The 13,144-nt window shown below is 36.9% G+C and overlaps 1 protein-coding gene across 2 annotated transcripts in view; it reads right to left on the bottom strand.

Moving 5' to 3' along the window:
• Positions 1-13,144, bottom strand: part of GXYLT1 (glucoside xylosyltransferase 1) — a 54,924-nt gene that overhangs the window by 7,073 nt on the left and 34,707 nt on the right. For both annotated transcript variants that reach the window (XM_032646376.1, XM_032646377.1), the window contains 3 exons: positions 11,405-11,656; positions 5,408-5,531; positions 5,020-5,192 (listed from right to left, as the gene is read on the bottom strand). In XM_032646376.1, coding sequence (XP_032502267.1) covers positions 5,020-5,192; positions 5,408-5,531; positions 11,405-11,656 — 549 coding nt within the window. The remainder of the gene's footprint in view (positions 1-5,019; positions 5,193-5,407; positions 5,532-11,404; positions 11,657-13,144) is intronic.

Below are 13,144 nucleotides of genomic sequence, written 5' to 3'. Positions count from 1 at the left end.
GACTGGTTAAAAGAGGGCCCTTCCTACATGCCAGGCATTGTTCTAAGAGCTTTATACGTATTAATGCACTTAAGCCTCATACCAACTTCATGTAACAGGACATCACTATCTACAAAGCAACTTAAGGCAGGGGGAGAATCCTCCCAGTTACAATGCTAGTTAGGTGGCTAAGCCAGGAGTCCACCTCTGCTGCGAAAAGAAATCGATAGCTAGTGGGAAGCAGCCGCATAGCACAGGGAGATCAGCTCCGTGCTTTGTGACCACCTAAAGGGGTGGGATAGGGAGGGTGGGAGGGAGGGAGATGCAAGAGGGAAGAGATACGGGGATATATGCATATGTATAGCTGATTCACTTTGTTATAAAGCAGAAAGTAACACACCACTGTAAAGCAATTATACTCCAATAAAGATGTTTAAAAAAAAAAAAGTCAACAGCTTTACAACCGCAGAGCACTGCTTATCCAAAACAGCAAACGCAACTGTGCCAAGTCAGTTTCAAAAACTCTGTTAAAAGATGCAGCTCTGTTAACAGTGGTAAACTGTGCTGTGCTGTATACAGACACGTCTACATTTGTCTGGGGTTATGCTGAAGAAGGTCAGGTTTACCTTACCTTCCTCAAGGTTTAACACCTGTATTAAGTGATACTGTCAAGTAACATTTCACTGTGTATAAGCAACATACTTGGACAACTGTGGCTGAGAGGTGAGTAATAATGGGAAGAGCAAACTGTGGTCTTTTTCTTACTCTACAATGACAAAAAATGAAAACATAACAAAGGTGTTTAAAAGTAAACTCCCAGGAATACCAGAGATTCAGTTCATCCACTTTCATGTGATTTAAATCCCAGTTTGTGGTTAAATTTCTTTTTTCTTCACTGGGAAAGTCTTTTGATGAGTATTTTCCCAAAATAAAAATAGTGCCTCATGAATTAGAGCTCTTTTAGTCCAACATATAACACAAGTAATTTGCCCTTTACGGGAGAAGGTGATAAATCACCCAGATGTCTACCTGTAGTACACAGCCGGAAGTCACGCCCTCCACCAGCCACAGACTCTGCAGTGTCCAGGAGTTGTGCAGCATGGAACGCACATCCAGACGTTCCCTTTCCCAGAGGCCACATGTGCCCTTACCTGACTGTGCGCCTCTTCCGATACTGAGTGCTACGTTTGACTGGTCTGCACCATTCCTGCCTGCCTGGTACTCATCCTTCCAGCTCAGTCCAAAGTCAGCTCCTCTGAGAAGCTCTCCTGACACAGTTAATCACTCCCTCCCTCTTCACTGGCACCGCACCCAGCACACAAACTTTTAGGAAGGTCATGTTTTATATCTAAGACTGTCAGTTGAAGGCAGTGAGTAAATAGTGAGGCTATGATGACCACAAGTAGATAATTAAAAGCATTTTCAAAATACAGAACATGTTTTAAAAGTATGGCAGAATGGCAGGCAGTTCAATCTGACAAATGCTGAGTGCCAACTATGTACAAGAAGGTCGTGCAGGAGGGAAATGGTCGAGAATCCCCTGCATCTCTGCAAATCTACTGCATCTTATGCAAATAGAAGAAGGGTGTGAAGTAAATCATAGGTAACACAGAAACACCAAGAAATCTAATAATTCAAACGAAATACAAGAAGCAGAAAATATTTCACAGAGCAATAAAATATTTTGTTCCCATTGCAAATCTGCAATTTTTAATCTTAGTATTTTTATTCACTCAGCAACTAATATTTAACAACTATGTGTGGGCCGTAAAAACTGATTTGCTGGCAGACAGAGCCATGCATTTACATTTTAAAAATGGTTCACGTCCTTACTGTTCACAGCATTCGATGGCTATGACTAAGCTTCTGTCTGACACTTGCATAAATGCCCTTGTCTAAACTGCAATTCTTTTAAATTACACTTCTCACTGAATTATAGATAAGGCAAGATAAAAACACTAACCAAGAGCACCAAAAAAGACTGATTAACTTCATTAAGTTGAAAAATGGGTAATATGGCTATTAATATGGACCCAAAACAAACATTAATCTTTAATTACTTCAGTATTTGAAATAGTTTTTAAAATAAGATTTATTTTTTAAAAACCAAGTGTAATTCATCAGCTTAAAACCAATACTCAATTTTTTTAAAGTATACATTTATAGAAGATCAGAAAAGATCAAATAAAACTAGTAAGATTTAATTCCTTAATAATTTTTTTTAAATGATAAAGGCAACAAAGAAATCACATTTTTATAGGAGTGCTTTTCTATCCTGCAAAATCTCAGAACCCCAAATGTACCTTTTGTCATTTTTATCACCTCTTGACAACCCATGATAAAGCATTATTAAAATACGATATTGATTTCTGAAGGCATGCAAGGTCGGCTACATGAAAAAATGAACATCACTAACTTTTATAATTCTTCAGTGAGTGTAGCTGTATCGTGATAAACTGAGTATTCAGAAACCTTCTCTCTCAGGTTTATAGGACAAGAAACTTAGCAAAAACACTAAAACTGTAGCCTACAATGCTGTCAGCACTTTGCCTACCACCAGGTTTGCGAAACTCATTTTTCCAGGAGAAAACTTCAGCTCCTTGTCACTGCAGACCGTCACCTTACACAGCACGTCATCACTGCATCTAGCCCAGCCCTGCTGCTGCCTCCCTTCATCCATCACCCCAAACAGCTCAACGCCTGACCTCCTCGCGGACCTTCCATAACCCCTGAGGCTTTTTCTCAGGCAATTTTGGCCCAGCCTGCTCACCTGGCACACTCTTACCCATTCTTCAGGGCTCACTTCAAATGCCTCATCAACAAAGCCTTCCCTGGCTCTTCGGGGCAAAACTTGCACTCTTTCACAGTCCTAGTACAATCTGTGTCTCAGTAGGTTACAGTTCAGTGTCTTTATCCCCATTCCTATTACTGAGGCTGTACTAGCAAACAATGAGAGCAGTCACGAGCAGATACTGAGCATCTAGCAAACAGGGGCATCAGCTCTTCTCCTGACCCCCACGCTTACACCAAACCACTCCTGTTATTTTACTTATGTTTTTGTCTTCACGTCCACATAAGATTAGACACAGTCTAGCAGAGCAGTGAACACACCCACGTGAGAGATGAGTGCTCACATACACTTCTCCCCAGGTATCAATGAATTAGCTGCATGGATAGCACCTGATATAATGTTCCTTAAGCAAAATCATAAATCCAGTCCTTATTTGGATTTGCCCCAAGTCTTGGTCCCCAACATATTCAGAGACCTGGTTCATGCGTCATCTCCCCCTGTCAATCCACCTTAATTAAACAAGAGCACCGTAAGAACAAGGAAAAAAAAACAGAGAAGAACAGACATCTGGGGTGGTGGGGCCAGTATAATTTTTTCCCAAACTCAATATAAAGTAAACGCTTAAAAGAGAAAACCCCATTTACAAAGGCAACAAAGAAGATAAAATACTTAAGGATAAACTTAAGATATGTTCAAAATCCACAGTATGAATACACCCTGTTAGGGAGGCTGTGTGCAACAGGCCTCGTCATGAACGGTTGGCGGGAATGCAAATAATCCCCATGTAGGGAAAACAGGTGGTATCTTCAATTAAAATTATCCCATGTCCAGGAATTTACCCTGAAGAAACATCTCCCAACAATACATATATATGTATGGCAAAGTTATGCACTGCTGCGTTATTTATTATTCAAAATGCTGGAAAAGACCAAAATGTTCAAACATAAGAGATTAATTGAATAAACTCTGGTACATGCACAAAATAGAATATCATACAGCTGTTTAAAGAAAAAAAGCAAGAAGAAAATATTTATAAATGCCCAAATTTCCAGAATACTGTAAAAAAAAGGCAAAGCGCAAATAAAGATGAACAGTACGCTACTTCCCATGTAAGAAAAGGGGAATTACAAAACATACACGTATCTACCTACCTGTACAGGAAGGACAAACCAGAAAATGAAATTGGTGATGGGGTGGGGGGCCTGGGGTGGAAGGATGGGGAAGGAGTGCTACTTCTGAGTAAACCGTTATATAGTTTCGACTTTTTGAAGTATATTAATATTCCTCATATCAAACTAAAGTTACATCAACAAAGATGAGGGGGAAAAACTTAAAACTGAAAGCACACAGAAACACATGAACACAACTGTATTTCAAATGAATGAATAACCACACTGAAAGAAGGAGAAAAGAACTGACACAAGTAACTTCTGTACATAGTACTGAGTACACACCCTTGTCTGGGGCAGGGGAGGGGCAGAGGGAGGACTAGAAACAAATCCTTTATAGTAGGCTGGTTTTTCAAGAACAGAGGAGCAGACATAGCAGTATGAATGGAGTATTTTTGAAATTAGTTTAAGTGTACTGTAGAACTAAGCAAAAGAGGAAATATTTTATGCTCGGAGCCAGGATTCTAATTGTGGAAGAAATGAGATAAAACAGAAACAAAGTAGGAGAAGGCAAGGAAGGGGCCTAAGGGAATGGAACTGGAGGCACTGGTGTGAGCACATGACTGTGTGTGTTTGTATATTTGTATTTCCCAGCTCCGCTGCTGAAAGGGCTTAGAAGGGAAGACACCCTTGTAGCAATAAGTATCAGAGTTCCTTTGACAGCTGATTTCAGGGTGAGGGCAGGGAATGTATAACAAGACGAGCCTGGGATATTTTGTTTGGACAGAGAATGCGGAGGTACTCAAAATAATGATGGGAATATGTCAAATGAGCACAAGAGGTAGCCAAAAGGGCTCCCAATCGCCAAATCTGGCACAACTTCAGCATCAATATAAATAAAATTGAATACTGCATTATAAATCATGGAAAAAAATACATATCAATGAGTTCACACTGATAATGTATACATCAATAAGCGGGCAAAGGGGAGTGCTCTTCCTTACAGCAGAACGCCAAGTGCCAGAACTAGATGTGGAAGGAGTGCTGGGTTTATAACTGATGAACTAGGGTAAAGGATATGCAAATTCTCTGTAAGCTTGCGAGTATGTCCACAAAAACATTTTTTTAAAAAAAGCTTACATTTCTCAGTGCTTCATAAATAGCTCTAAACGCTGGTTGCTTATCATCATGGTAAACACCTCTGTTCCCATGAAGAATAAAGATTCCTTCTTCTTCGGCTTCTTGGCAATTGCTTCCATATATGCAATGATCTGGTCGATAATTCCATTGACACGGAAAAACAAAAAGGCTTTCTAGGCAGAGACAAAACAAAAAAGCAAACATACCCTAATTCCACAGAATTAATACTTTGCAAAATTTTAGTTTAAATTTAGTTTACTCTGTCTTAAAAAAAAAGAGTGATAGCCATTAGTATAAGCCAAAATCAAATAAATGCATTTCTCCAGTTCTGACTAAATATTAACTATGATTTTTTTTACAAATGCAAAGAATAAATTTAAATGATTACCTGGATTATGAAAAAATATGATATTCAACAGATCTTGATCACCCCATGTGATGTTCAGTTTGTATTTTTTAAGCAATGGCATAAGTATATCTCCCCATCGTAGTCGCACAGAGGTCATATCATTCTGTTGGTAAATACATTAATGAGATTCTCAGGCTTCCAGGTGTAAAACGGCAGCATAATGACAGTTCCCCATTCTTCCCTTAGCAATTGTTACAGAGCAAGGGGAGAAGTGTAAACTTTCTTTTTTTTTTTTTTTTTTTTTTTGCGGTTCGCAGGCCTCTCACTGCCGTGGCCTCTCCCGCCACAGAGCACAGGCTCCGGACGCGCAGGCCCAGTGGCCATGGCTCACGGGCCCAGCCGCTCCACGGCACGCAGGATCCCCCCGGACTGGGGCACGAACCCGTGCCACCTGCATCGGCAGGCAGACTCCCAACCACTGCGCCGCCAGGGAAGCCCAGAAGTGTAAACTTCTGTTTCAAAACCAAGTGACCCTAATGTAAACGTAAATGTCAGTAAAACTGTCCAGCTGGAGTGCAGAAGATAACAAAAGAAGGTATCTGAAGCTGCACAAAGAAGTGATAAAGCTAACAGATGTTGGGGAGGAAAGGGAAAGAGAAAGTAGGTGGTAGTTTAAGTACTATGACTGTGACCTCATCTTAAAAAGCAGATAGCTTTAGTACCTATGTCATATGTCTAGACACAGTACCTATGTCTCTATCATACAGCTGCTGAGGATCAAACCTGTTAATATATAAATAAAAAGTACTAGGAAAAGTACCTGACACAGTGTTAGCTATTATTGTCACCATGATCATTATTATTCTTAGTCTGATTTGCCAACCCTTTATAACTGGCATTTCAAAGAGGTCATTTGAAATTGATAGATACTGAATTTCGTCAGATGCCTTTTCAGCCTCTACGGAACTACTCATAGCTCATACCTAAGGTAACAACAGAGTTGAAGAGGGCTGGGGATCATGTGAACCCGGGGTGAAGTTGAATACTAAGTCTTTTATACCAATTTGACTCTGAAACTCTCCAGACTTAAACCCGTACTCCTCAAAGTACAGTTTGCAGTGTGCTGATCAGTGAATTTTTCATGTCCTCTACAAGATTTAAGTACACAAATTAAGAGTAAGATTTAGAAACTTTTATAGCAATTTTATGTCTATTTAGTCTAATATTTTCCTAGTAATTTATTTACATTATTTTTAGAAAAGCATTCCCTCATGACAGATTGTAAATAATGTTTAAAAAAACACGGATTCTTCTCCATAGATAGCTTAAAAAACATTATTACAAGCTATTCTAGGATATATAACAAACACAATGGAGGTATAAACAATCTATCCTTCGAGAAAGAAAAGTCAGAATTCCTGGGAAAAAAACTACGTATTTAAACTAAATATCATCTGCTATAATTGTATTACCTTTGTGTGAAGTTTCTCAGAATGCAGTAAATACAGTAAACTATACACAATCAGAAATAAATCTGGAAAATGACTGAAACAAGTTTTACTTAAGGAAATATTAAGAAAATACTTTATTGAAAGGATGACTCTGAAATAAGTCACAGATCATGTTCACTAAATGTTCTTAGGATCTGAAAAGGAAACTTCTGAATTGCTCAAAAGGACCAAGACCAGAAACAGATTAAATAGACAGGACTGGTGGACCCCTTGTACCATGTCAATGTTCAAGTCTTCACTGGATTCTACTTATGAAAAAAAAAAAATGTATAGAGAGACAGAAATATACCTATTCAAAGAAATACATCTATTCAAAGAAAAGAAAGATAAAATTACAAGGTCCAGGGCAGTTTTAGGGAAAAAAAGAAAAGAATCAAGGGGTGGGAGGTGGGGGGACCTTTATAATACACGTAACGGAAAAGTTCTACTAGAAAAATACTGGACAAGAAGCAATAACACTAGTTTTATTTGCTGAGGATACAACCTAGAATATCCAAGACAACCAATGAAAACTATGAGAAATGAGTTTAATAAAGAGGCATCATATATAAAAAGAGCTCAAGTCAACAGAAATGGAAAAATGGCAAAGTACAGAAATAGTCAAAGGATATGGCCATATAGCCATTCACAAAGGAGGAAACAAAAATGGCTAAAATTTGTATGAAAAGATTTTCATCCCACATTGGTGGTACAGTGAGGAAAGTAAAAATTAAAATACATGAGATATTTTTCAGCCATGTAACTATATATTCATACTAGTACACACAAACAATAAAATCAAAACATTCTTTCTCCACAATATCACACATATTAAATGTGACAGACTATATGTACTGACATAATCATTTATATATTTACTAAGTGAAAAAAGCAAACTGAAGATATATAAAAGAATTCTACATATAAATGCTAATGTACATGTATATCTGTTTCAAAATACTTTTTTAAAGGGTCTGAAGAATACACAGCAAAGTTTATAATGCCATTTGGGCAAAGGAATGAAACTGAGGAGAGTGGTGTGTAAAGGGCGGACTTGTATTTTTACTCTATATGCAATGAATTGCCTGAATTTTTATAAGCATGATTTAGTTTTGTAAATTTTTTTTTAAAGAAAACATTTCTAATCTTACAGTCCAGTACCTTGAAAAGTACAGTAGTGCAGTACAACAGCTGGCATACAGGAACCGGCATCAAGTGAACAGGTAAGAAGAGTTACTGACTGGAGGAGGGAGAGGAGGTGGGAGATGACAGAGCTGAAGTAGTTTTGTAATTCTTTAAAAAGATGTAGTTCTAATTTACTAATTTCAGCAAACCTACCAAAATGCACATGCATTATATTAAGATAAATTAGTTTCATTTCTAGAACTATGTATGCTTTTGAAAATAGACAGACTCATTATTATCGTCAGTTTAGGTTACAAACAAATATAAAACTGACAGGTGGCTATTCCTATTATGTTCCAACAATGCTAGAAACTGAGAATTCATCAATTCCCAAAGATTAGTTACTCTCCTAATCTCTGAAAAGTTCCATCCCTTTTGGTAAGATGCTCATTGATATTGTTTTAAGCTCTACATGTAACACAGTAAAAGCCCTCCATCACATACATCTTTCAAATATGTAAAAACGACCCTCACAGCCACCTCACAATAAGTATTCTCTTTTTTTAATTTTTCAATAATTCATTAATGGCCTAGTTTCTAAAACTTCTGTCTGTCCTCTGCCAGTAATTATGTACTGAGTTGCTACTTTACGCCAGACTCCATGCTAAATATTCTGAATACAAAGCTGCATAAAAGATACACCCTGCCCTCAGCAGATGGAGAAAACAGGCAAAAATTACTTTACAAAGTAATATATGGCACGACATGAACAGGGTACAGTAAATATACAAGAAAAAAATTCTCAAGATGCCTTGTATATTCTCTGGTTTTTAGCTAATAAATAGAAAAAGGTTAAGAAATATCTTAATAGAGATTCAACACTGCAAATACAATCATAATACAAAATACAAAGCAGTATCTTAGCCAGTGTTATATCAATGTCTATCAAGCATTATGAGAAAAAAAACAAAAAAGTTAAAATTTTACTATTTTAATTTTTAAAATATATAATTATAATACATCAGGTTGGAACTGAATAATCATGAATGGTAGGACTGCGTGACAGCAAAGCAAAGACTTTAAAACATGGCCATGGCCACTGTCCTAAGTGGGTAATCTTACAGCTTTTCATGTGATAGGCACTATGGGGTAACATTCATGGATCTGCATGAAACAGTTTGAAAAGTTATTACAAGTAATTCAGTTACATCACTAGAGCTCTAAAATTTAAGATCTGTGCCAGAAATTATAGAGTTAGTAGGAAAAAACGAGGCAATGTTTGCTAAAGGTATGTTTGGAAATCAGGAAAAATAAAGAAAGATATATGAAAAACAGAACTAAAAATCAATAAATTTTGTAGAAACATATCAGCAATCATAAATACAATATTTAGAAACAGAGTAAATCTGTGTTGTTCCCACTGGGCAAGAATAGAGCTGTTTGAAACAGAGGGATAGTAGGTATGAAGTAAATTGTGCCTACTAAATTAATGTACTATCACACTCCTCATATTTTTCTTCATTAAGTCATTAATACATAGGAAAAAACAAAAGCTTGAAAGTTTAGAAATTATTTCCACTCTTATATCTACATCTCTAGCTGGTTTAGAACATGCCACAGACAAAAAGAAAAGGGAAAGGGGAGAAACAAACATATTTAAGAATGATATTTAAGTAAGTAAAAGGTAAAAAAAAAAATAATCAGAGATTTGAACTATATAGCTGCAATTTGAAATTTTCTTAAAAATCAAGTAATGGTGTTAGACTAAATTATCTCTAAGGTTATTGCAACACTACACTTCTCATAATTCTAAGAATTTCAAATGAAGAGCTCCTGAGCAGTCACATTATTCCTTAGCACATAATCTTACAGCACCATCTTCTGGTATAATATTACTGTGCATAGTCTAACCATCAGAAAAGTAAGAGAACTTATGGTATGACACCTGTTTTATTTAGTAAAACTTTATGGTACATGAAATTTTAAAACTCAAAATATATTAAAAAATTGGGTAATTGAAGAAAGATGTTCACTTGTAAGCAAAAGCAAAGGTTACACTGGCCTCATTAATGCATTCATTTGTGGAAGACAAAAGTGAAATGAAATCAAGATTTCAGAAAGGTACAGAAAATGGGAAAGCTAAAAAAACCCCTAGGTTTACTAGATCTTTACAGAAGACAAGAGTGATGGGTATTAACTGTCTTAAGAATGAAATGGCGAGATGTGGGTGATGAACGCTACAAGCAGTACTGCTGCCTAGAGCAAGGATAAGAAGGGACAAGAGATTTAAATCAGACATGCCGAAAGGAGTAATAAGTAATGGTGTAAATTCTGGTCCACCAGAAGCCATAAGAAAAATACCAGACAAATATATATACACATACAAATATATATTACATATATATTCATACCATAAAAGACATACTATCCCTTGATGTTTGATTTAGTACTAACTAGATGTAAAAGGATAAACACTGAGTCTCTATCAGTGTTTCAGAAGCCACTGCTTTTAGCTAACACTGAAGTGCTTACTATGTGTCATGCTCTGTACTAAGCATTTTGAATGGGTCTCTTTTAAATAGACAACCTACATAAGTCCATTTATTATCTCTATTTTTCAGCTGAGAGCACTGACATTTGAAAGTTAACTAGTTGGCTAGTGGTTGTGGTGAACAGGTGGCAAAGCTAAACGTAAGGCTAAACCACTTGACCCCAATGCCCCCAGACTACAACGACTTAAGGACTCATCAGCATGAAAATGGTAAACAGTACAACACACTCAGGTGTTCAGAATATGCAGAATAAGAGAAGTTAAATAGCCTCACTCTTCTACTGACCCCACAATTTGAGCGATGAGAAACACACAGCAACTTTTTTTTTAAAGTTAACTTCCAATAGCACCAAAATAGCCAACATTTCCTATGTGTTAGCCTCCCTTCTAACTAATTTAACCCTCACAAAAGCCCTATGACATAGGTACTGTTATCTATCATCCCATTTCACAGATGAGGAAATCAAAGCCCAGAGATGTTCAAAACTTACCCAAGGTCTCAGCGTCTGAACCAAGCCAACGGTTCTTAGCTCTTAACCACAATCTGTGTTCCCCCAAGACGTACCACAGTTTAGATTCAAGTATTATGAGGCTGCACAACTACAAAATGGCAACCCCTGCCTGGAATACCAATCTAGGAAGGTGATGTTCATACTTGCTGCACTGTTACTTCACTGTAACACCATCTGCTCTGACCTACTGTAATGCTCTAATAAACAGAATACTAAGAACACACTTTTCTTCAATTATTCTAGATAAGTGGAAAAATTCTGAATAGCTCGATCTAGTTCTTAATAAAGCAAAATTAAATTGGAAACCAAACAATATGGAGGGAAAAGAGAGATAAGTTAACCTGGATCGGTGACTTACCTTGAAATACTTCCTTCTCATTCTGGTCATGTTCATCAACATAACTCCAGAGTTCACTCCAGTTTTTCCATAGTATGGATGTCTGGCAAAGCGATTATACCAGCCTATTCGAGGCTCTTCATGTTCTGGTGCCATTGCAGCAATTTGTGTGGAATTAAATTTCTTTAGTAAAGACCAAATATCATCAACGGGCCGTAAAAAAAGGATATCAGTGTCGACATACAATAGTGAGTCAACTTCTTTCAGGATTAACTGTGAGGAAAGATATTTGGATCATTAACTATAACTCTATTTAATATAAAACATGAAAGAGGCTTTCGTTATTTAAAAAATACCTAAGAGAGAAACTAATTGACATTAATTTTTAAAAGTAGTTTTTCCCAAGTCTGTCATTTTTTACAAGAGCATATATAGATAGTCTGCTAATCTCTTTAATTAACTTTTAGAGAAGAAAAGCTATAAAAACAAATCAGAACAAAAACTCAATACTAAAAATTGGAAGAAAAAATAAAAGCAGTAGCCTCAAAGACTAGGGTGGAAATGTTTTTCATAATGGAAAATAACATTAGCTTCAGTGAACTGATATATCGAATCTTAATTTCCTGAGGTAAATACAGAAATTAATCAGTACAAATGAAGATCTTCTCAACTCGTCCCCTCAGCCTGTAACACTAATGGCCAGCACCTTTACCTTATTCTGGGCTCAGCTAGCAAATGGTAGAGCCAAAATTGAAATCCACACCACCTAACTCCAGAACCCATGCTCTTATTTCTGAGCTTACTACCTCCCAACAAATCGAAGAAAATGTGCACTCACGTAGCAAGGGCAAAAGACAAGAGTTGTCTTGGAAGACTCGCTATATCACTTTCCGAGAGACGTTAAACCTCCAACATGCATCTCTTATAGGAATTTTCAAGGGTACATTTTTATTTCTGCCTTACCCATATACTTTAGAATGTGACTCCTGCGAATTTAAATGTATTGCCTATCCCAGTGTATTAGTAAGACTCAATGATTAGGTTAACCTAACGGTTTTTGGTTAAGAATACAAAGACGATAAGAGCTTGATCTTCATTCTGCTCCTTTTCAAAGCTGCTACCTCCTCCTGCAGTTACGAAGATGAGCAGTTACGAAGCTGAAATCACTCCATGCCCCCACTGATTTAGTATCAGGCTGGGGAAAAATATCTGACAGTTGGCTACAGAGCCTGAATAGAGAAGGCTCACTTGTTCAAAGACTACAATTAAAAGGATATGTACATATGTGGATGTCTGTTCCTCTCTCACTTTTTGCGGGACGAAGAGTGAGGGAAATTGTTTTTATATCAACATTTTGCTTCTGTACCATGAGACAAATGTGTGTTTACAGACTTTTGTATTGTTAGCAATCTAGGAAGACACTACAGGAAGCTCCAGGGTTACTGTTGGGAGCCACTGCCAACTGGAGTTCATACATAAGGTTAAATAATAACCACGTCAGTATTTTTCTATGGTTCCTTTTGGCGGAACAAGGAGTTGGCAGAGCTTACATTGGTTCTTTTAATCCATCTATTTTAGAGGAGAAACTTAGTAAAAAAAGGATTTTACTTAGAAAAATGAAGAATCAATTTACTTAGATCTGGTTAAAAAGATGCAGAAGTAAGAGTGAAGGACGAAGACAATTTGACAGGCTTCAAGTATTTAATTTTAGTATTCAAATTCCATTTAGGAATTTAACCAGATTACATCATTAAATGATCT

The sequence above is a fragment of the Phocoena sinus genome, chromosome 10, assembly GCF_008692025.1.
Source record: "Phocoena sinus isolate mPhoSin1 chromosome 10, mPhoSin1.pri, whole genome shotgun sequence".
In the NCBI taxonomy this organism is placed as follows: domain Eukaryota; kingdom Metazoa; phylum Chordata; class Mammalia; order Artiodactyla; family Phocoenidae; genus Phocoena; species Phocoena sinus.
The sequence above is the reverse complement of the archived record's forward strand: the minus strand, read 5'-3'. Positions and strand labels throughout refer to the sequence as shown.